This window comes from Canis aureus, chromosome 33 (genome assembly GCF_053574225.1).
Source record: "Canis aureus isolate CA01 chromosome 33, VMU_Caureus_v.1.0, whole genome shotgun sequence".
Lineage (NCBI taxonomy): Eukaryota > Metazoa > Chordata > Mammalia > Carnivora > Canidae > Canis > Canis aureus.
In genome coordinates this window covers 27,296,740-27,318,501 of record NC_135643.1, presented here as the reverse complement: position 1 = coordinate 27,318,501, position 21,762 = coordinate 27,296,740, and the positions used below count along the sequence as shown (strand labels likewise).

General features: G+C 35.0%; 1 protein-coding gene across 6 annotated transcripts in view; it reads left to right on the top strand.

The window, feature by feature from the left end:
- Positions 1-21,762, top strand: part of TBCK (TBC1 domain containing kinase) — a 222,592-nt gene that overhangs the window by 92,165 nt on the left and 108,665 nt on the right. For all 6 annotated transcript variants that reach the window (XR_013370784.1, XM_077882204.1, XM_077882205.1 and 3 more), the window contains 3 exons: positions 1,169-1,219; positions 2,524-2,607; positions 8,555-8,640. Coding sequence is in view for 5 of the 6 variants with exons in the window: in XM_077882204.1 (XP_077738330.1) it covers positions 1,169-1,219; positions 2,524-2,607; positions 8,555-8,640 (221 nt within the window). In the remaining variant the exon portion in view is untranslated. The remainder of the gene's footprint in view (positions 1-1,168; positions 1,220-2,523; positions 2,608-8,554; positions 8,641-21,762) is intronic.

Genomic DNA, 21,762 nt, shown 5'->3' with positions numbered 1-21,762 from the left:
TGATTAGGAAAGTAGGAAGAATATTCTGTGCTGTTGTAATCTTTGGGGATACTTTTTTATTGCTTATGTACATTATAGAATAATATTGTACCATAAATAATTTGGGGCTAATTGATAATCTTGTCATTGAATGATTTACAACTTGGTTATCATGGTTATTAGGAATTAGAAAATAGGATACCACCCTAAATGCTCATTTTATTTGTTATCTCTTCCTTTTTAAAAATAATTTTGATGTTCCATATCCTTGATTTTTAGCCCTTCTCATTTTCAAGAATAAGATGCCCATTCTTCCCAGTTCTATTTTTTAATTTGTTGTTATGAACAGTAGTTTTTATTTTTAAATCTAAATATCTATCTGGCCAAACTTAAATTGAAGCTATTATTCTTCCTAGCCTTGTCCATTGTAGAATTCCATTTCTTCCTAACAATTATCAGAGATTTATGTGCCTTCCTTTAACATGACAACATATGAATAGCATTGTTATCAATAAAAGAAATATGTCTAGGGCAGCGCCAGCGGTTTAGCTCCACCTTCAGCTCAGGGTGTGATCCTGGAGACCCGGGATCGAGTCCTGCATCGGGCTCCCTGCATGGAGCCTGCTTCTCCCTCTGCCTGTGTCTCTGCCTCTCTCTCTGTGTCTCTCATGAGTAAATAAATAAAATCTTAAAAAAAAAACTCTAGGAAATAGATATTATTAAAAATTTTTAAATAAAAGAAATATGTAATATATTTGTATTTTACTTCACAATTTCTAAAAGATTGCTTTTTCATCATCTCAGAGAAACTTGTAAGACAAATTTCCATCTCCAGGATAAGGATATATGCTTAGAGATGTTAAAATGATGCCAAAATCACACAGGATCAGAGATGAGACCATATTCTAAGTCTTCTATCAATTTTACATTTTTTGATTACTATATTTCTCTCTTTAACTCATAATAATATTGATAATAACAATAGCTGATTTGTATTGGGCATTTACTATGTACCAGTCATTATCAATTATGCTTCACACTACCCAATGATGTAATATATTTCTGGATGGGTAATACTTATAATGCTTAATCTATATAAAAGTAATGTGGGGAACTGAATAAGGTATGTATATACACTTATATTGATTTATATTTATTGAATTATTTCTCCCCAACCCCTTGTAATCAGGTCTTGATTCACTTTGTGCTCCATTCCTATATTTAAATTTCAATAATGAAGGTAAGCCTGTTTATCATTTAAATAATCATTGTACATATTTTTCTAAAATATTTTATTCAGACAGGAAAGGTTTTTGTTTTTGTTGTAAGGTTCTTGACTCTTCATAGTAGATACTGTAAATTTCTGTGAAATAATCTGTTAGACTCATTTTAGAGGATGTAAGATTAATCTATCACTAGAGTTTCAGTTGTGACCAGGCAATGACTAGAAATTTAGGGAGAATCTAAATATGAATTCATCTTCTGAGATGACCATTTAATGAAACTTTGGAGAAAATTTTGACTTTTTTAGAGATTAGCTTTAGTCTATGTATACTTTCTGAATAGTTTATAAAGAAATAAATAGTGGTCTTGTATCTCCAAAGCTGATCATTTCAGTTATTCCTTAATGAAGACTTTTCTTGTTCTCCCTCTTGAATGCATATAGCACCTTGTATTTCTGGAAATGTATCTTGTGCATGTTTTTTAGTTATTTATATACTAATATAGTAACCCTTTCTTTGTTTAGTAGCTTTTTTTAATGGCAAGTTTTTTTATTTTCTGCCCCCTTTTTATAATGCCTCTTTTATAGAAGGTTTTTCAAAAACTATTTGTTAAATTTAATTGATTCTAATCACTAATGATATCACATAGAGAGGCTGCTACCCTATATATCATGAATCTCCAGAAATTTCAATCTTGAAATCTCCCATCTTTTTCAAATTCTATTTCATGTCAGAATTTACAAAGATTTCAGGAATTTAGTAGAGATAGCATAATTCCAGAGAGCTATAATTTCACTATTTGAGCGATTTTTTAAAATGCACTGTTCTCTGACATCAATACTCATTAATCTAGAACAGAGATTTTGCTGTGTTTAGTCAAGCATAGTCTATTATCACACATTGATCAAAAAATGAGATCTGTGTTTCAAAGAACAGTTTATGACTAGAGTTCCTAAATCCAAAGTTCTCAGACTCTTTTGTTTGTATCAACAAAAATTAAGGATCTTGAGGTCTGTATGGCTCATTAATGATGATGAAATTTAGAGATTTTTTTTCTGGTAATAAAAGTTTTTATTGTTGTGGGATAATGATTGCCACTCTCATTTGAAACTGAAAAATTACTAGGGTGGTTATTTTTTGTTGCCCAAAATATTTCCGTTTTAAAGACAGAGGGTTCCCCTCCCCACTTAATTTTGTGTTTCCATCAATTGTTAACATGACTCTTGTTTAATAGTAGATTCAAGGATTGTGTGCTGAGTGGCTTCTAGTCATTTACCCCATTGGCTAATTTGCTATGTATCTTTGCCTTATTCTTTCTTAGCTTTGGCTTATGCTTGTATGTCTGCCTTTATCCCCAAATACCTGTATAACTTCTTCTTGAAAGACAACTCACACGTAATACAAGGTAAGCAAATGTCTTTACTTGCCTTTTTACAAAGAAAGTGCTTATGTCAAAAGTAACAATACTCAGTTACATTTATGATGGTGACCCAATAAAATATGATAATAACCCATCACTAAAACCGATAAAGAGACCATTAAGTTTAGTCTTTCTTCCAAATCTATAGAGAATTATGATATTTTTCTACTAGTAACCGAAGACAAATATGTTTTATAGGAAGGAAGTTGCTTTTTGCTTTTATGTTAATTTAGTAAATCCAACTTCAAGAGTCATGTAATGTCAACTTCTGAGAATTTATGAAGTTATGTATTATAAGAGTGTATCTTATATCTTATTGAGATATGTCCCATACTTATTCATAGTTTCCTTATTACCTTTATCAGTGATATTTATTATAGAATTGGCATATACTCTTTAAGATTCCAGCAATACCAAAATGAGTGGATTTAATAACAGCACTTTGGATGATACCAAGATTTCAGAGACTATACAATGCAAATAACTTGTCAAATAGTGACCAAAACAAACTGAAACAATTAAACAATTAAAGATAGAAAATATTCAGGTGAGTATTTGTGTATCACAAAAGGTGATTCCTTAATCTTTAGTTAAGTAAAGTCAGAAATAATGCTGTTATTTTTAAAGCTAACATGAATCCAAAATATTAACTGAACTTTCATATCAAAAGCCTGGAAATAATCTTTTCCCAAATTTATCAGACCTCTGTTAAAGCATAGCACCTAGCTAGATTCCTTTACTTTAAGAAAGATGAAGATATTTGGAGAATCCTCAAAAAAAAAGGGGGGGAGGGCAATTAAATCAGAACTTATAAAATGAATTAGCTAGCTCTTAGAGGGCCATATTCCATAGTTTCTATTACATGTGTTTTTCTTTTAGTTCTGTATAGATTCCTATTTCAAAACATAGAAATTATTTACCTCCAAAAAGTTTTTTCTAGTAGTTGTTTTATAATACAGATATTTTATATTGATAATGAATTTCCAACTTGAGAAAGATGAGTTTTTATACTTTTTAACTGCAGACTTTTAAAATACACTTTAAAAAGGCTTATTAAACAGATAAACAGGACAAGATCGTGTTTCATATAAGTACAAGAGAAACCATAGTGTACACAACATGAATTTGGAAGGACTTAGAAAGGCCAAAACTAGTCTTAGTTTGTTAATCAGTAATATATTTTAACATTTAATATTGTAATTAAAAGACTACACTATTATTTAAAGTTTATTTTTGTGTTAATAATTTTCTCATAAATACAAAAATGAATACTTATAAGTCAATGAAATAAACATTACATACTACTATATTAGCATAGAGGATGAAGTTGGGAAATAATTTTGTGTTTTTTCAAATTTTCTTTTCTTTTTGGTAGCAAAGGGAAGAGAGAGTATGTCTAGAAAGGTTTCATTAAAGAGAGAATATTTATTGATGAATTGGAAATTTAAGTAGGAATTTACTTGGCAGAAAAGGATAAAAATATCCTTAAGACAGAGGACAAAGACGAGAACTACAGTAAAAACATCCAGAATGGGTTGATAAAATAGCCAGTAGTCAAGTCTATTGCCTGAAATCCAAAAAAACTAAAGAAGGAGGTGAAACAGTATGCTGATTATTTGTTACTAATCAAGTAATGTTCCCATGTGTGGGAACTTTCTAAATTTCATCTTGTATCCATATTATGAAATTGTTTTTGAGAACAAACAGATGACTTATTTATAAATAGCTGCATAAAAATATGAGTGTCATACAAAATCCTTACACTGTTATTTGAAAAGTATGTAATGAATTAAGAATCTGTTTTAGGGATCCCTGGGTGGCGCAGCGGTTTGGCGCCTGCCTTTGGCCCAGGGCGCGATCCTGGAGACCTGGGATCGAATCCCACGTCGGGCTCCCGGTGCATGGAGCCTGCTTCTCCCTCTGCCTGTGTCTCTGCCTCTCTCTCTCTCTCTCCTCTGTGACTATCATGAATAAATAAATAAAATCTTTAAAAAAAAAAAAAAAAGAATCTGTTTTAAAGAGAGGTGTAAGAATTTTTAATTTGGAAGGAATAAAAGGGAAAACTTTTTATTTTATATCTCATTGCAAAAAATTAAAAGGTATAAAGTTTCACTAAAACAAAAAATGTATATTACACATGATTTTGTGCAGTAGTGCAAGATTAAACTTCACTTGAAGTCTAAGGGGAATTTTCAAAAATATCTTGATTTTCTTCTTAAAAAATAACATAACATTTACCCTTAACATAGGTCACCTGTTAAAAAATACTATTTAAGGGATATTATTATGGCTCTAGATGTATATCTTCATTATTAGAAATCACAATTAGAATGTTCTATGAACATTTTAAGAGTCAGCAGTAATATCCTTGAATTTTTGTTTTAAATATTTAGCTAGTTCACTCACTCTATGTTTAAAATTTTTTGTTTTTTAAAAAAAGATTTTACTTATTTATTGACAGAGAGAGAGAGCAAGTGAGCACAGCAGGGAGAGCAGCAGTCAGTGGGAGAGGGAGAAGCAGGCTCCGTGCTGAGCAGGGAGCCCAATGTGGGGCTTGATCTCAGCACCCTGGGATCATGACTGAACCAAAGGCAGATGTTTAACCAACTGAGACACCCAAGTACCTCTCCTTGAAATTCTTTGTTTTATTTTGACTACTGGTCTATTTATCTGTACTACCCTTAAATTCTCTGAAGTTGATTTCTAAATCAAAGGACATATACACTTCAATTTTTTTTTTAATTTACTTTAGGGAACCTTTAAGTACATTTTTGAAATAACTCAAAATATCACCTAGTGCTGACTTCATCAGTTCTACTATATCCTACTTTAAAAATTTTTTTCCAAATAAAACAAACCATAGTATATCTCATTCCAAAGTTTGTCCTGAGCAACCAAAACTTTTGCCAGCCTTATGACTCATATTTCCATGAGATGATATGTAGTATATAATAATATAAATGTATATACATATTTATGTGTATATTTTATATAAATACTTATGTATTTGTGTATATTTTATACATATATATGCAATTATAGCACATATCATATATCATAAATCCACTATGGATATTTGGTAGAATACAAGGAATATGTTTTCATGATGGATTAGGTTTCTTCAGTCCATCCTTACTTAGCCACATAATACCACATAGTAATTATCTTTTATCAGGCTTAGGTAAGAATGATATTTAATAAACTAGAGCCTAGCTGTGGGGAATTGCCTGAGGCATGGTTTTGTAGTTTAAAACAAAGTGTACTTTTTAAAAGTTAATAACTATATGCTTTCATCAACATATAGTTGAATGCTTACAATTACTGATGTTGTGTACCTCTAGCTCCTAGGTAAGTTAGGACTGTAAACATACTTTGCTAATTAGAATTGGAAAGAAAATTAAACAATGGGCCATTGGGATCTGACCTGAGTTTTTACTTCAATCTGTAACTCTTGAAGCTGATGTGAACTGTAACTTTCTTGTTTTCAAAGAAAAGATGAGACAGTGGATAGAATGTATTCTGTTGCTATAAACACCAAGTCAAGAAAAGTATTAATCAAATACCTATTCTTTACCCAACACCCATGGGTAAAAGTTCAAATTAGATCCAGAATTCAGCTTTATCATGGTATTGAGAACAGCACCGCCTCATCTTTTCTTTCTAGTGCTTCTTGGTGCTCCTTTTTATAAAATATGTATCGTTGCTTATAGGTAAATAATTATACAATACAATATGCTCATTAGAAGCAAAATTTTATTTTTTTGTTGTTTTTCTTTCAAGTACTACTTTAAATTCCAAATAGTTAACATACAGTGTAATAGTAGGTTCAGGAGTAGAATTCAGTAATTCATCCCTTACATAAAACACCCAGGTAGGGATCCCTGGGTGGCGCAGCGGTTTGGCGCCTGCCTTTGGCACAGGGTGCGATCCTGGAGACCCGTGATCGAGTCCCACATTGGGCTCCCTGCATGGAGCCTGCTTCTCCCTCTGCCTGTGTCTCTGCCTCTTTGTCTCTCTCTGTGTGACTATCATGAATAAATAAATAAAATTTAAAAACAACAAAAAAACACCCAGGTAGAAGTAAAGTTTTAATTGAGGAAAAGAGGGGGAAGGCAACTTATATTAACAGATTGTCATAGATTTAGTACTATTTCTTTAAATATTAAAATTAAGGTACTTTAAAAAATAAAACCAAAAAAAGCAGACAATATTTTTATAGGTTATTTTCACCAAGTAATTGGTTTGATCTACTTTATTGAAAGAAGTTGAAGTTACTAAGAGAAAATGTTCATTGAGTTATTGTCATTTTTTTAAACCTATGGGAAGTACTTTATCATGTGACACCACATAACAGCCATATTTACAGACACCTAACCATAGTGTAGATTTGAATAGGGAGATGGCTCAAAAATAGCAATAGTAGTAGTTCCAAGTATTGACCTTTATTTGATAAAGGAAAACAGTTTTGATGATTGATTTATCAGAGTTTTAAAATGCAATTTTATATAGTTCTTATTTTCTTAAAAGAACTACTGTTTTAAACTAAATATAAACAAGGTACGGTTTATTCACATAACAAAACTGCATTTGAAAACAAGCTTAAAAATTTCCCACCTCAGTCTTTTTTTCTCTTCTCAGCATTACAAATGCTTCATTCCATCATGCTGAACTCCTCAGCATCTTCCATGTCATTTCCAGGGGAATCCCTGAGTAGTGAATGTCTGTCTTCCTTCAGAAAGACACAGATAACCTGGAATTTTTCTTACCATATTCTCCAGTATTTCTACAACTCCTACTTTCTGCTCTTTTGAGATATCCCTCTTTGTGGCACATCTGGAAAAACATACAGCTAGAAACCTTTTCAGCTAGGAACCTGAAAACCTAAATTATGAGGCTGGCTATGTCATAAACTAGAGAATAATCCTAAATAGTCATGAAAACTCCCCAGTCCTCTGTTCTTAACTGCAAAATAGAAGTCACATTTATTCAGTCTTTTATTATTATGTATCTTCACAATAACCATCAGATTTAAGTAAGGCAGCATTCTACTCACTTTATTTTCAAAATAGAGCATAGCTGTGGGGAATTGCCTGAGGCATGGTTTTGTAGTTTAAAATGAAAAAAGTCATTTTAATTTCAAAAAGAAAAAAAAAAAGTTGCGCTCCTTGAGGTATGTGTTAATTTTGTCTTTTTACGTAGTAAAAATATGATTTCCTTGAGTGATGGTTGCCAGAATCTTGTTCAGATTAGAACGCAGTGAGTAAATTGACAAGAATAGTATTTTGTTGAAAGAGTGGAAAAAATAAGGAAATAATCCTCATATTTTAACTGAACTTTATGAATTAAAATAGGATTAGAATCAACAACATGTATTTTTGTCTATACAACAACATGTATAGACCCATATGTCTATATCCCGATTAACATCTTGTTCATTCTTAATCCTAAATATCGCAAAGTAGAGCCCTTAGATGAAAATATGTTAGAACTGGAACAAAGGCCTATCTCTGTATATATAAACAAATTTGAAGCATAATTATTCTATTGATTGCTTATAAAGTGTTCTTTATTTAAGTATCTGTTCCACTTTCTGAATATACAGTAAATGCAATACAGATTTAATATTGCTAGAGAAACTGTATGTTGAATTTAATAGGAAAATATCACATATATAATCTGTGATTTAAGAAATGAACTGATAGTTAAGAAGGTAGAAAATAAATTGTGCCACAGCATTTTGGTATGTTTAATAATTAATAGTGATTAAAATGCTAATAAAACAGAAAATTACCTATTAAAGTATATTTTCCTCTTGGAGAAATTAAATATCATTCAAAATGTATATAAAACAGTAATTTCTTTTAATAAGATGTCTTTATTTTGAAGTATCATGTAAAAATGTTGATTGTCTAAAACTTCATTGTTGTTCCAGAGTATCTGACTGTGTTCTCACAGATGATAGCATTCCATGATCCAGAGTTGAGCAATCATCTCAATGAGATTGGATTTATTCCAGATGTAAGTACTTGGTACATTAATAGAACATGAAATAAAAAATAGAGTAAAAATTGGTAGCACAAAGGGGTACTGTTTTTAAAAATTTGTTGTTGGGCAGCCCCAGTGGCGCAGCCATTTAGCGCTGCCTGCAGCCCAGGGCCTGATCTTGGAGACCAGGGATCGAACACACATCGGGCTCCCTGTGTGGAGCCTGCTTCTCCCTCTGCCTCTCTCTCTCTCTCGCTCTGTATCTCTCATGAGTAAATAAAATAAAATCTTAAAAAAAAAAAAAATTGTTGTTACGGGTATCCCCGGGTAGCTCAGCGATTTAGTGCCACCTTTGGCCCGGGACATGATCCTAGAGTCCCAGAATCAAGTCTGTTGTTGGGCTCCCTGTATGGGGCCTGCTTCTCCCTCTGCCTGTGTCTCTGCCTCTCTCTCTCTCTCTCTCTCTCTCTTTCTCTTTCTCTTTCTCTGTCTCTCATGAGTAAATAAAATCTTTAAAAAAATAAAAATAAAAATTTGTTGTTCCAAGAAGTCCATATGTTTAAACCAGTTCCTATTACTAATTATAGCCTTCTGTTATAAAGTTTGTGTGATTACCTTACATATTCCCACTTTAAGTAAAGGGAAAGTATGTTGTTTTTTTTGGCACTATCAAATTGTTTTGAAAAATCCTTTAGTTCGAATGTTGTAATAAACTGTGCTGCTATAAGTGTTTTACTTGAATTTTGATATTCAGGCCTGCTTTTGAAGCAGTAGGAAACTTAAACTTTAGTGAATTTTTAAGTAGCAGCTTCTGTATTTTTCTTGATATATTTCCCTCAGAAGCTTTGCCAGATTTTGGCTTACTTCATTAGCTTCTTAATAGTCCATGTCAACCCAAAAGTCGGAGTTGACTCTTAAAGATTAGTCATGGTTAGCCTGTTACTCATCAGTGTTATGTGATGTGGAGTCAAACCTCTTTTAAAAGTCTTCCGGAGTATGGTATCATAGGTTTTTGTAAACCTCAAAAGAAACATATTTGAATTTTTTTTTAATTTATTCATGAGAGACAGAGAGAGAGAGAGAGAGGCAGAGACATAGGCAGAGGGAGAAGCAGGCTCCATACAGGGAGCCCGACGTGGGACTCGATCCCGGGTCCCCAGGATCACGCCCTGGGCTGAAGGCAGCACGAAACCGCCGAGCCATCCGGGCTGCCCAAAAAAAAAAAAAACATATTTGAGATAGAGATCTCCTCATTCCATCTTAACTTTCTTTGTTTCTTGATCATGCCTTTCCTTTTAAGGCTCTTATTCAGGGACCAGTATATTAATGGTAAGATTAGAGGTGAAAAAATGTTTATATTAACACTTAACTAATGTATTTAAAGTGTTAATAATAATTATAGTATGAATATTTGCAGAGTACTTTGAAGTTTAAAAATATTTCCATTAACATTATTTAATTCTCAAAAACAAACCTGCAAGACATATGAAGCAGATAATTTCAGCATTTGAGAAATATAATGTTTGAGAAGATGACAAAACTAATTAGTCACAACTAAAATTTTAACTTACATCATTTGACAACCCTCTGCCCCTAGTCTAGTTTATCTTCCATTGGGAGAATAGAGACTAAAACATAGGTATACTTATTCCTAGTTCATTTCTCTTTGTATTGTGTTTTGTATTATTCTGTAATGTAACCATCCTTAACATTTACAGTGTCTTTTGCTTCTAGGCTTCTGGAGAAATACCTTTTACTTAAGTACCTGGTTTATTCTGTGAGGGCTCCAAAAAGAACATGTACAGGTTAAGAAATAAAATAAGGACAAGCCCTATAATTATATAATGATAAAAGACCTTATAAAAAAAAGAAAAAAAAAAGACCTTATAAACAAAAAATTAACCAGTATACATATTATCATGTTAAGTATTCAGTTTTTACATAACCCCACCTTTCTTACTTCACATTATGAGAGGTATAAGACAAAACTACATTAAATATTATGGCTGGAGTTGAAGAAATTATAGAGGATCTGACTGCCAAGTTGGTAATGGAATAAAGTATTTGAGGGGGAAAGAATACTAATAGCTAAAACACAGACTAAAAGAAGGGATTATTTTCAAAGAATTCTCTTGAAAGTACCTAACTATGCCCAGTAGTAAACAGAAAATTGCACTGGGCCAGACGTGTTGGTGATTGACAAAAAAAAATTTATGCAGAAAAATATGTATGGAATTACAAAGACAGCCTGATAAAAAATTTTGAGACATATTCATGAATATAGATGATATTAAGAAAGGACTCATCAAAGGAAATATATAGTCCATATTTGCTTTAGTTAATCAGAAAAATTGAATTCGGAATGAGTATAGTATGAGGATGGTGAGCAAAAAATATTGCTAAAAAAATAATGCCAACATATATTAAGTGCTTATTGTGTGCCATGCCCTGCTCCACCCTCTTTAAATAAGCCACTTATCTAATCCTCACAAACTTATAAATCTAATTGAACAATGACTATTAAATATTTATACATAAAATTAATTTAGAAAAGGCTAATAGCTGAATGGAAATAAAATTTTAACTAACAGTAGTAAAAAAAGATAAGAGTAGGTGAGAACTCAGCTTAAAAGTGTTGTAATGTTTTTATATTATATGAAGGAAAAATAAATATACTCCTTATACTTTAACATCAAGTCAGGGATCTTTTCACATCTGGGATTTGATTTAACTCCACTGAAACTAATAAATGAGCCTGTTACAGTTTCATAGCTGCTAGCAGAAAACCCAAGACTCCTGGTTCAGAGACAAAGGACATTATCCCTCATAGCACAGCAAGCAGCAGGAGTATTAGCATATATATCTTGATTTTCTAACCATACATACATTTTCTAATATGTTTGTATCAAAACAGCCTTGGAAAATATAATCCAGGGATGCCTGGGTGGCCCAGCGGTTGAGCATCTGCCTTTGGCTCAGGGCGTGATCCCGGGGTCCTGGGATCAGGTCCCACATTGGGTTCCTTGCAGGGATCCTGCTTCTTCCTCTGCCTGTGTCTCTGCCTCTCTCTCTGTGTCTCTCATGAATAAATAAATAAAATCTTTAACAACAACAAAATAAATAAATAAATAAATAAATATATATATATATATATTTTTTTTTTTTTCCCAGAACAAAAGGCAGTTAGTGTCTCCACTCACAAGAAATGCAGAAGTATAGAATGCATATTAAAATTTTAATGGTAATCATTAAGGAAATAGAAAGAGAATGTATAACTTCTAAATCAATGGGAGGGGTGAGGGGGTGTGTGGAGCAAAGTCAACCGAAACTATAAAAACATCATAGAATGTAAGCTAATTAGATTGACTAATAAAAGAAATTTTCAGACATTTAAGAAATCCATAAATCCATTTACGCTATTTATGAGATAAAAATTTAAGGATATTGGTCAAAGAAGGAGATAAAAAGTATGAGTTAGGCAAATATTAACCCAAATACAGTAATATTAATATAAACTCGTAAAACGAAAAACATAAACATAAAACAGACATACCCATAAGTAGATATTGGTATGTGACAGAAATGGCTATATAAATCATTTAGAAAAGAGCAGATTGTCAAACAAATGGCTCTAATACAGTGGGTAACTACATGGAAGGGAGTGGAAATGAAAGCCAATTTCATATGATATATAAAAATAAGTTCTAGATTGACTAGAAGACCTAACTAATTAAGGAGTGTCATATTCATTATTTACATCTAGAAAGGAATTTTCACAGAAGTTACAGAAAGTACAAACATAATATTTTAAAAAGAGAAAATTAGAGGAGTGATACAAAGGAGACTTCCGTTCTATTGATAATGTATTATTTTGATTTTTTAAATTTCCAAAACAATTGTCAAAAATTGTTAATTTCTGTTAAATCTGAATGGAGAGTATATATTGGTGTTTATTAAATGTGCTGCTACAGAGAGTGAGGTAATTATTCAATAATATATATGTGATATCTTTGATTTATGCTTCCCTCTTTATTATGACCCCCTTCAATAATTAATGGGGCATTTTTATGTAATTTATTTTTTTAAAGATATTATTTATTCATGAGAGAGAGAGATATGCAGAGACACAGGCAGAGGGAGAAGCAGGCTCCCTGCAGGGAGCCTAACGTGGGACTCGATCCTGTGTCTCCAGGATCAGGCCCTGGACTGAAGGCAGCACTAAACCGCTGAGCCACCTGGGCTGCCCTTTTTGTGTAATTTCTTGTAAAAATTCTTTAATCCTGGTATTATTATGAAGTAATACTGATTTATATATGTACTGTGATTAATCTTACGAGATACAAGTCGTATGGGATGGGAAACAGTTTCTTGTGTGATGAGAATGTCTAGTACATGACAAGTGCTGAGCCTCACTGGCCCCCATCCACTGATTGCCTGTAGTAATCCCCTAATTATGATGACAATTAAATGCTTGCATGTATTTCTGAAAAGTGACTCTACATATATTTCCAAACACCCTCTAGAGAATACTTTTTTCAATATTGAGAATCCTAGATTAAACAAAGAAAAATAAGGGAAAGGAGAATATATCTCACCGGCAAAAAAATGTCTTTTTACAATTCTCTTGTCTCAGAGACTAAGCAAACTGCAAGGTATTTAGCAAAGATAAAATTTTAATAGAAGATTGAGGGTTTTTTCTAAATCTTTTATCTTGCTTTTTTTTTTATTGTTGGCCTGTTTCTCGTCTGTAGATAATATGAAAATATTAAGACTACTTTTAAATTTAATTGTGAAAACAGATTTGGTATTTTTAATACAGAGAGTGTTGATAGTGAATACTGGGGGAAAGCATGTGATGATATGCAGGATTTTTCTAACATTTTACTTTATTAATAATCACATATTTTTAGTTGCATTTCAGTAGTTTGTGCAGTAGGTTTTGTTTCTTTGTTTCCCCTTGAATTACTATCTTCAGTGTTCTACTTTTAAAATAATTGCTTAGGTGACTTTCTGCATCACTAACAGTATAGGCTAGGTTCATTGAGGGCAGGGGTGGGCACTTTTGTAGTAAGATTCTGAACCAAGTTTCCTACTCAATAACTAATCCTATCAAAGTAAGCCCTCATTAATCTCCCGTCATTGAAATGCAGGCTCTCATTGCAGGAAAGACTGATTTCTGGCTCCTTTCCATTTGCTGTGGGTCACAGAATTATAAATATTGAGCACTGTTGGAGCTTGAATAGTTAGGAATACTATGCACTGATGTGATGCTTAAATTATATATGTCATGGTAGTTATGTGATTTGCATATAAATAGTGTGAGTAACTTGTATTTGGCAAAATTGGGGCCAGGGTGATTTTTATCATTTTTGTTTTGGTGTATATTTCTGCTTCTGAAAATATACAAGGCCTTTGAAATGAGAACATAAAAGTATGTTTCTTCATTCCTAAGGAAACTATTTTTCTGAAGTGCCATGAATAGCATTCAGCTTACAAATTATGAACAGTTGTCAGGTGGCCATTAAGATAAATGATAAGAGCTGTATCTCAGTTCTATATGTGCCTTTTGAACCTACTGTCACTTCTAAAGATAAAGCAAACAATTTCAGTGGTAAGCAAGTATGGTGGCAAACCACTGTCATTTAACTGCAATATTAATGGATGCTTATACTACTACTGACTCCTTTCTTCTCAAAATTTATATTCAGCTTGGTTTATACTAACAGAAAATGTGAAAGGATTACTAAGAAATATTTTTTCATTTGTTTTTATTGAAGTTAGATTTGCCAACATAGACTATAACACCCAGTGCTCATCCCATCAAGTGCCCTCCTCAGTGCCTGTCACCCACTTACCCCAAACTCCTGCCCACATCCCCTTCCGCAACCCTTTTTTCATTTTCCAGAGTTAGGAGTGTCTAATATTTTGTCTCCCTCTCTGATTTTTCCCACTCAGTTGCCCTCCTCTCCCTTATAATCCCTTTCACTATTCCTTATATTCCCCATATGAGTGAAACCATATGGTGATGTCCTTCTCCGATTGACTTATTTCACTCAGCATAATACCCTCCAGTTCCAACCACATCAGAGCAAATGGTGGGTATTCATCCTTTCTGCTAGCTGAGTAATACTCCATTGTGTGTGTGTGTGTGTGTGTGTGTGTGTGTGTGTGTGTGTGTATCTTCTCTATCCATTCATCTGTCGAAGGACATCGTGGCTTCTTCCACAGTTTGGCTATTGTGGACAATGCTGCTATGAACATTGAGGTGCAGGTGTCCTACCATTTCACTATATCTGTATCTTTGAGATAAATATGCAGTGGTGCAATTTGCCGAGTCATAGGGTAGCTCTATTTTTAACTCTTTGAGGAACCTCCACACAGTTTTCCAGAGTGGCTGCATCAGCTTGCTTTCCCACCAACAGGCAAGTGGGTTCCCCTTTCTCCACATCCTCTCCAACATTTGTTGTTCCCTGTCTTGTTAATTTTCGCCATTCTCACTGGTGTGAGGTCATATCTCATTGTGGTTTTGATTTGTATTTCGCTGATGGCAGGTGATGCAGAGCATTTTCTCATGTGCTTGTTGGCCATTTCTATGTCTTCCTCTGTGAAATTTCTGTTCATGTCTTTTGCCCATTTCATGATTGGATTTTTGGTTTCTTGGCTGTTGAATTTAATAAGTTCTTTATAGATCTTGGATACTAGCCCTTTATCTGATACATCATTTGCAAATATCTTCTCCCATTCTGTAGGTTGTCTTTAGGTTTGGTGACTGTTTCTTTTGCTGTGCAGAAGCTTTTTATCTTGATTAAGTCCCAATAATTCATTTTTGCTTTTGTTTCCCTTGCCTTCATAGATGTATCTTGCAAGAAGTTGCTGTGGCCATGTTCAAAAAGGGTGTTGCCTGTGTTCTCCTCTAGGATTTTGATGGATTCTTGTCTCACATTTGGATCTTTCAACCATTTTGAGTTTATCTTTGTATATGGTGTAAGAGAATGGTCTAGTTTCATTCTTCTGCATGTGGCTGTCCATTTTCCCAGCACCATTTATTGAAGAGACTGTCCTTTTTCCAGTGGATATTCTTTCCTGCTTTCTCGAATATTAGTTGACCATAGAGTTGAGGGCCCATTTTTGGGTTCTCTATTCTGTTCCATTGATCTATGTGTCTTTTTTTGTGTCAGGACCTGTCTTGATGATCACAGCTTTGTAATACAGCTTGAAATCTGGCATTGTGATGCCCCCAGATATGGTTTTCTTTTTTAAAATTCCCCTGGCTATTTGGGGTCTTTTCTGATTCCATACAAATCTTAAGATTATTTATTCCAACTCTGTGAAGGAAGTCCTGGTATTTTGATAGGGATTGCATTGAATGTGTAAATTGCTCTGGGTAGCATTGACATTTTCACAATGTTTACTCTTCCAACCCATGAGCATGGAATATTTTTCCATCTCTTTGTGTCTTCCTCAGTTTCTTTCAGAAGTGTTCTGTAGGTTTTAAGGTATAGATCCTTTACCTCTTTGGTTAGGTTTATTCCTAGGTATCTTATGCTTTGGGGTACAATTGTAAATGGGATTGATTCCTTCATTTCTCTTTCTTCAGTCTCATTATTAGTGTATAGAAATGCCACTGATGTCTGGACAGTGATTTTGTATCCTGCCACACTGCCGAATTACTGTATGAGTTCTAGCAATCTTGGGGTGGAGTCTTTTGGGTTTTCTATACACAGTATCATGTCATCTGCGAAGAGGGAGATTTTGACTTCTTCTTTGCCAATTTGAATGCCTTTAATGTCTTTTTGTTATCTGATTCCTGGGCTAAGACTTCTACTACTATGTTGAATTAGCAGTGGGGAGAGTGGACATCCCTGACGTGTTCCTGACCTTAGGGGAAAGGCTCTCAGTTTTTCCCTCTTGAGAATGATATTTGCTGTGAGCTTTTCATAGATGGCTTTTAAGATATTGAGGAATATTCCCTCTATCTCTACACTTTGAAGAGTTTTAACCAGGAATGGATGCTGTATTTTGTCAAATGCTTTCTCTGCATCTATTGAGAGGATCATATGATTCTCGTTTTTTCCCTTGTTGATGTGATCTATCATATTGATTGTTTTACAAGCGTTGTACCACCCTTACATCCCAGGGATAAATCCCACGTGGTCATGATAAATAATCTTCTTAATGTACTCTTAGATCCTAGTATCTTGGCTAGTATCTTGTTGAGAATGTTTGCATATGTATTCATCAGGGATATTGGTCTATAATTCTCCTTTTGGTGGGGTCTTTCTTGGTTTTGGATTCAAGATAATGCAGGCCTCATAAAACAAATTTGGAAGTATTCAGTCCCTTTCTATCTTTTGGAACAGCTTTACTAGAATAGGTATTATTTCTTCTTTAAACGTTTGATAGAATTCCCTTGGGAAGCCATCCGGCCCTGGACTTTTGTGTCTTGGGGGGTTTTTGATGACTGCTTCAATTTCCTCTCTGGTTATTGGCTGGTTCAGGTTTTCTATTTCTTCCTGTTCTAGTTTTGGTAATTTTTGGTTTTCCAGAAATGCATCCATTTCTTCTAGATTGCCTAATTTGTTGACGTATACCTGCTCATAATATGTTTTTAAAATCGTTTGTATTTCCTTGGTATTGGTTGTGATCTCTCCTTTTTCATTCGTGATTTTATTAATTTGAATCTTTTTTTCTTTTTAATAAGGCTGGCTAGGGATTTATCTATCATATTAGTTCTTCTATCTATCTATCATATCTCTTCTGCTTGGTGTAGGTTTTACTTGCTGTTCTTTCTCCAGTTCCTTTAGGTGCAAGGTTAGCTTGTGTGTTTGAGTTTATTCCAATTTTTTAGGGAGGCTTGTATTGCGATATATTTCCCTCTCAGGACTGCTTTTGCTGTATCCCAAAGATTTTGAAGGTTGTATCTTCATTCTCATTAGTTTCCATGAATCTTTTTAATTCTTCTCTAATTTCCTAGTTGACCTTTCATCTTTTAGCAGGATGCTCTTTAACCTCCACGTGTTTGAGTTTATCCCAAATTTTTTGTGATTGAGTTCAAGTTTCAAATCCTTAGGGTCTGAAAATATGCAGGGGATAACCCCAGTCTTTTGGTATCGGTTGAGACCTGATTTGTGACCAGAGTATGTGGTCTATTCTAAAGAAAGTTCCATGTGCATTTGAGAAGACTGTGTATTCAGTTGCATTTCGATAGAGAGTTCTGTATATATCTGTGAAATCCATGTGGTCGAGTGTATCATTTAAAGTTCTTCTTTCTTTAGAGATGCTGTGCTTCGAATATCTGTCATTTGCAGAAAGCACCGTGTTGAAGTCTCCCAGTATTAGTGTATTATTATCTAAGTATGTCTTTACTTTGGTTATTAATTGATATATTTGGCAGCTCCCACATTACGGGCATAAATATTCATGATTGTTAGGTCCTCTTGTTGGATAGATCCTTTAAGTATTATATAGTGTCCCTCTTCATCTCTTACTACAGTCTTTGGGATAAACTTTAATTTATCTTATATGAGGATTGCTACCCCTGCTTTCTTTTGAGGACCATTTGAATGGTAAATTATTCTCCTACCTTTCATTTTCAGGCTGGAGGTGTCCTTAGGTCTAAAATAGTCTGTTGTAGACAGAAAATAGATGGGTCTTGCTTTTTTATCCAGTCTGATACCCTGTGTCTTTTGATGGGATCATTTAGCCCATTCATGTTCAGAGTTACTATTGAAAGATATGAATTTAGTGTCATGTAATACCTATTCAGTCCCTGTTTTTGTGGATTGTTTCTGTGGACTTCCTCTTTCTTTTACAGGGTCCCCCCTTAGTATTTCTTGCTGAACTTGTTTGGTGGTCACATATTCTTTCAGTTTCTGCCTATCCTGGAAGCTCTTTATCTCTCCTTGTATTCTGAATGAGAGCCTTGCTAGATAAAGTATTCTTGGCTGCATATTCTTCTCATTTAAGACCCTGAATATATCCTGCCAGCCCTTTCTGGCCTGCCAGGTCTCTGTGGAGAGGTCTGCTGTTAATTTGATATTTCTCCCCATATAAGTTAAGAATCTCTTGTCTCTTGCTGCTTTAAGAACTTTATCTTTGGAATTTGCAAGTTTCAGTATTAAATGTCGAGGTATTGAGCATTTTTTATTGATTTATTTGGCGGGGGCGGGGGTCCTCTGTATCTCTTGGATCTGAATGTCTGTTTGCTTCCCCAGACTTGGGATTTTCTCAGCTATGATTTGTTCAGATATACTTTGTGGTCCTCTCTCTCTCTCTCTCTCTCTCTCAGCCTCTTCTGGAATCCCAATTAGATGTATATTCTTCCTTCTCAAGCTGTCATTTATTTCCCTAAGCCTCTCCCATGACCTCTTAATTGTTTTTCTCTTTTTTCCTCAGCTTCCTTCCTTACCAACAATTTGTCTTCTGTGTCACTCACTCTCTCTTCCACCTCATTAACCCTAGCAGTTAGAACATCCAGTTTGTATTGCATCTCATTTAATCTATTTTTAATTTTGGCCTGATTATATCTCAATTCTGCAGTAATGAAGTCTCTAGAGTCCTTTATGTTTCTTTCCAGATTCACCAGTAGCTTTATAATTGTAGTTTTGAATTCAATCTGACATCGTATTGAAATCAAATTCTGTAACTCTGTGGTAGAGAGTACTATTTCCAGTTCTCTCTTTTGTGGTGAATTCTTCCTTGTAGTCATTTTGTGCAGTGCAGAGTGGCCATATGAGCAGGCTGAGTCAAAAATATCAACCACAATGTAAGTAAAATACATATAATAAAATACATATAAAATATAAAATACCGTACATATAAAATACATATAAAATACATATAAATACATACAAAATACATATATACATATAAAATACATATAAAATACATATAAAATACATAAAATACCGTAGATGATTCCGAAGAGATCAGAGACCAGAAAATAAAAGAAAAAGAAGAACAAAACAAAATAAAAGAACCATTAAAGTGAGAAACAAATTTTAAAACAAAGTAGTAAAAATAATAAGCCAAAAACAAAGAAGAAGAAAAAAAAAGAGGTGAAAAAAAAGGTAAAGAAAAGAGGAAAAAGAAAAAAGGGGGGACGGAGGATGGTGGTGGTGAAGTAGTGGTAATGGAGAGAGAATGTAGTCTCTCCCTTATGGGTTCTAGAGGGTGATCCTCTTGGTTCTGAGTGTATTTTGTTCTGTATGTTAGAAGATGCTCAATCCCATATTTTATAAACCAGCAATACTTATAGAAAGCCCCAACACTGACCACCAAAACATAAACAAGATAAAATAGGGGGGCAGAATGGAAAGGAAGAGAGAATATAATCTCACAGAATGAACCAACACGGTGCTCCACTTGGTTCTGGGTATATGTTGATCGTATTTTACAGGTACTAACTTCTGCCATTGTAAAACAAAATGAGGCAGAAAAAAAATATATCTCATATATCTACCAAAATTGAATTGAATACATTGAAGGGAATGTAGAAGTGAAAAATATATCTAAGACATATAATTGTAGAAATATGAAAGTCAAAAAGGAAAAATAATTAAAAATGAGCTGGTAAAATATTGTAGTTAAGGTGGGAAAAGAAAAAAAAAACATTGGAAATTTTTAGTCTGATATAAAAATGATTCATAATGGAAAGAGAAAAGAAAAAGAAAAGAGAAAAGCAAGAAAAGGACCCTCTAGTTCTATATACTATTTTCCCTCATTCCTGGAGCTTTCCAGCACTGCTGGGTCAAGAACTTGCCCTTCCCTTGTCCTTCCAGCTGGCCTTCTGGGGGAGGGGCCTGCTGTGCTGATTCTCAGGTGTGTGCACCTGGGGAGATGCCCCACCCCCTGCCGGGAGCTGGGCTCAGGGGGAGCTGTTTACCCCGTGAGGCCTCTGTTCCCTGGTGGCCCCGCCCCTCCCAGGCGCAGGGTGAAACCAGGAGGAACAACAATGGCAGTGGCCAGCTCTCCAGCCCTGGAGTCAGCTCCCCCGGTAACTACCACAGTCTCCCAGTCCGAAGTGGCCTGGATGCGCTCCTGGAGGCAGGTGCAGGGGGCACTGACCTGCACAGCTCGGGGTGCCCCGTGGCAGGAGAGTCTCCCTGTCCTGTGCCCTCCCCACCTCCACCTGTCCTGGGGGGAACATGGGATCGCCGGCTGTATCCACTGGGCTCCCTGGGATCGGGTCCTGTGCCGCTGGAACCGCACTCCGGGACCGCCTCTCCCGAAGGGAACAGGGCACGGCCACCTCGGTCTGGAGCCGGGCTGCCTAACAGAGCAGATGCTCCCAAATGCCCTGAGGGCTGCAGCGCTCCAGACTTTTACCGAGATCAGGCCGCAGTTTGCTGTGAGCTGTCCCCGGGGCCCCTCCTCTTACAGCCACCCGGGAATCTTGAGGCTTCACTGCCCCTCCTGCTATCCTGCCCGAGTTCCCACTTCCCCAGGGCTGGGCTTTCCTGCCCCAGAGGCTTTCACCACTAGCCTTAGCCCGGCTTCTTGTGGGGCCCCTCCCCCCTTGGATTCTTTATTATTATTTTTTTTAAGATTTTATTTATTCATGAGAGAGAGAGAGAGAGGCAGAGACAGAGGGAGAAGCAGGCTCCATTCCAGGGAGCCTGACATGGGACTCGATCCCAGGTCTCCAGGATCAGGCCCTGGGCTAAAGACAGTGCTAAACCGCTGCGCCACCAGGGCTGCCCGGATTCTTTATTTATTTGTTTTTCCTGCCTTCCTACCTTGTTAGAAGCAAAAAATTTCTCTCTGTAGCATTCTAGCTGTTCTCTCTTTAAATCTCAGGTCAAATTATAGGTGCTCAGGATGTTTTGAAAGTCCTGTAGGTAAGTTTGTGGGGCCAGGTGATTCGAAGACCCTACTCTTCTGCCATCTTGCCCCGCCTTCTATTAAGAAATATTTATGTATTTACTTGTTTGTTTTGTTTGTTCATTTGTTCCTTCATTTATTCCTGGTCTTTATTTTTTTAATGCTACAGAAAAGAATTTAGATTTTAATATAAAGAGACTACTGGTAATAAACATTTTATATTTTACCAAGATGTGGTTACAAAATAAATTAGGAAAGTGTACCTTATTTAGAATCTCCCATATCAAGAGTCCCCACTGACCTGGTCTAGCCCATCTGCAAAGTGCTAGCCTG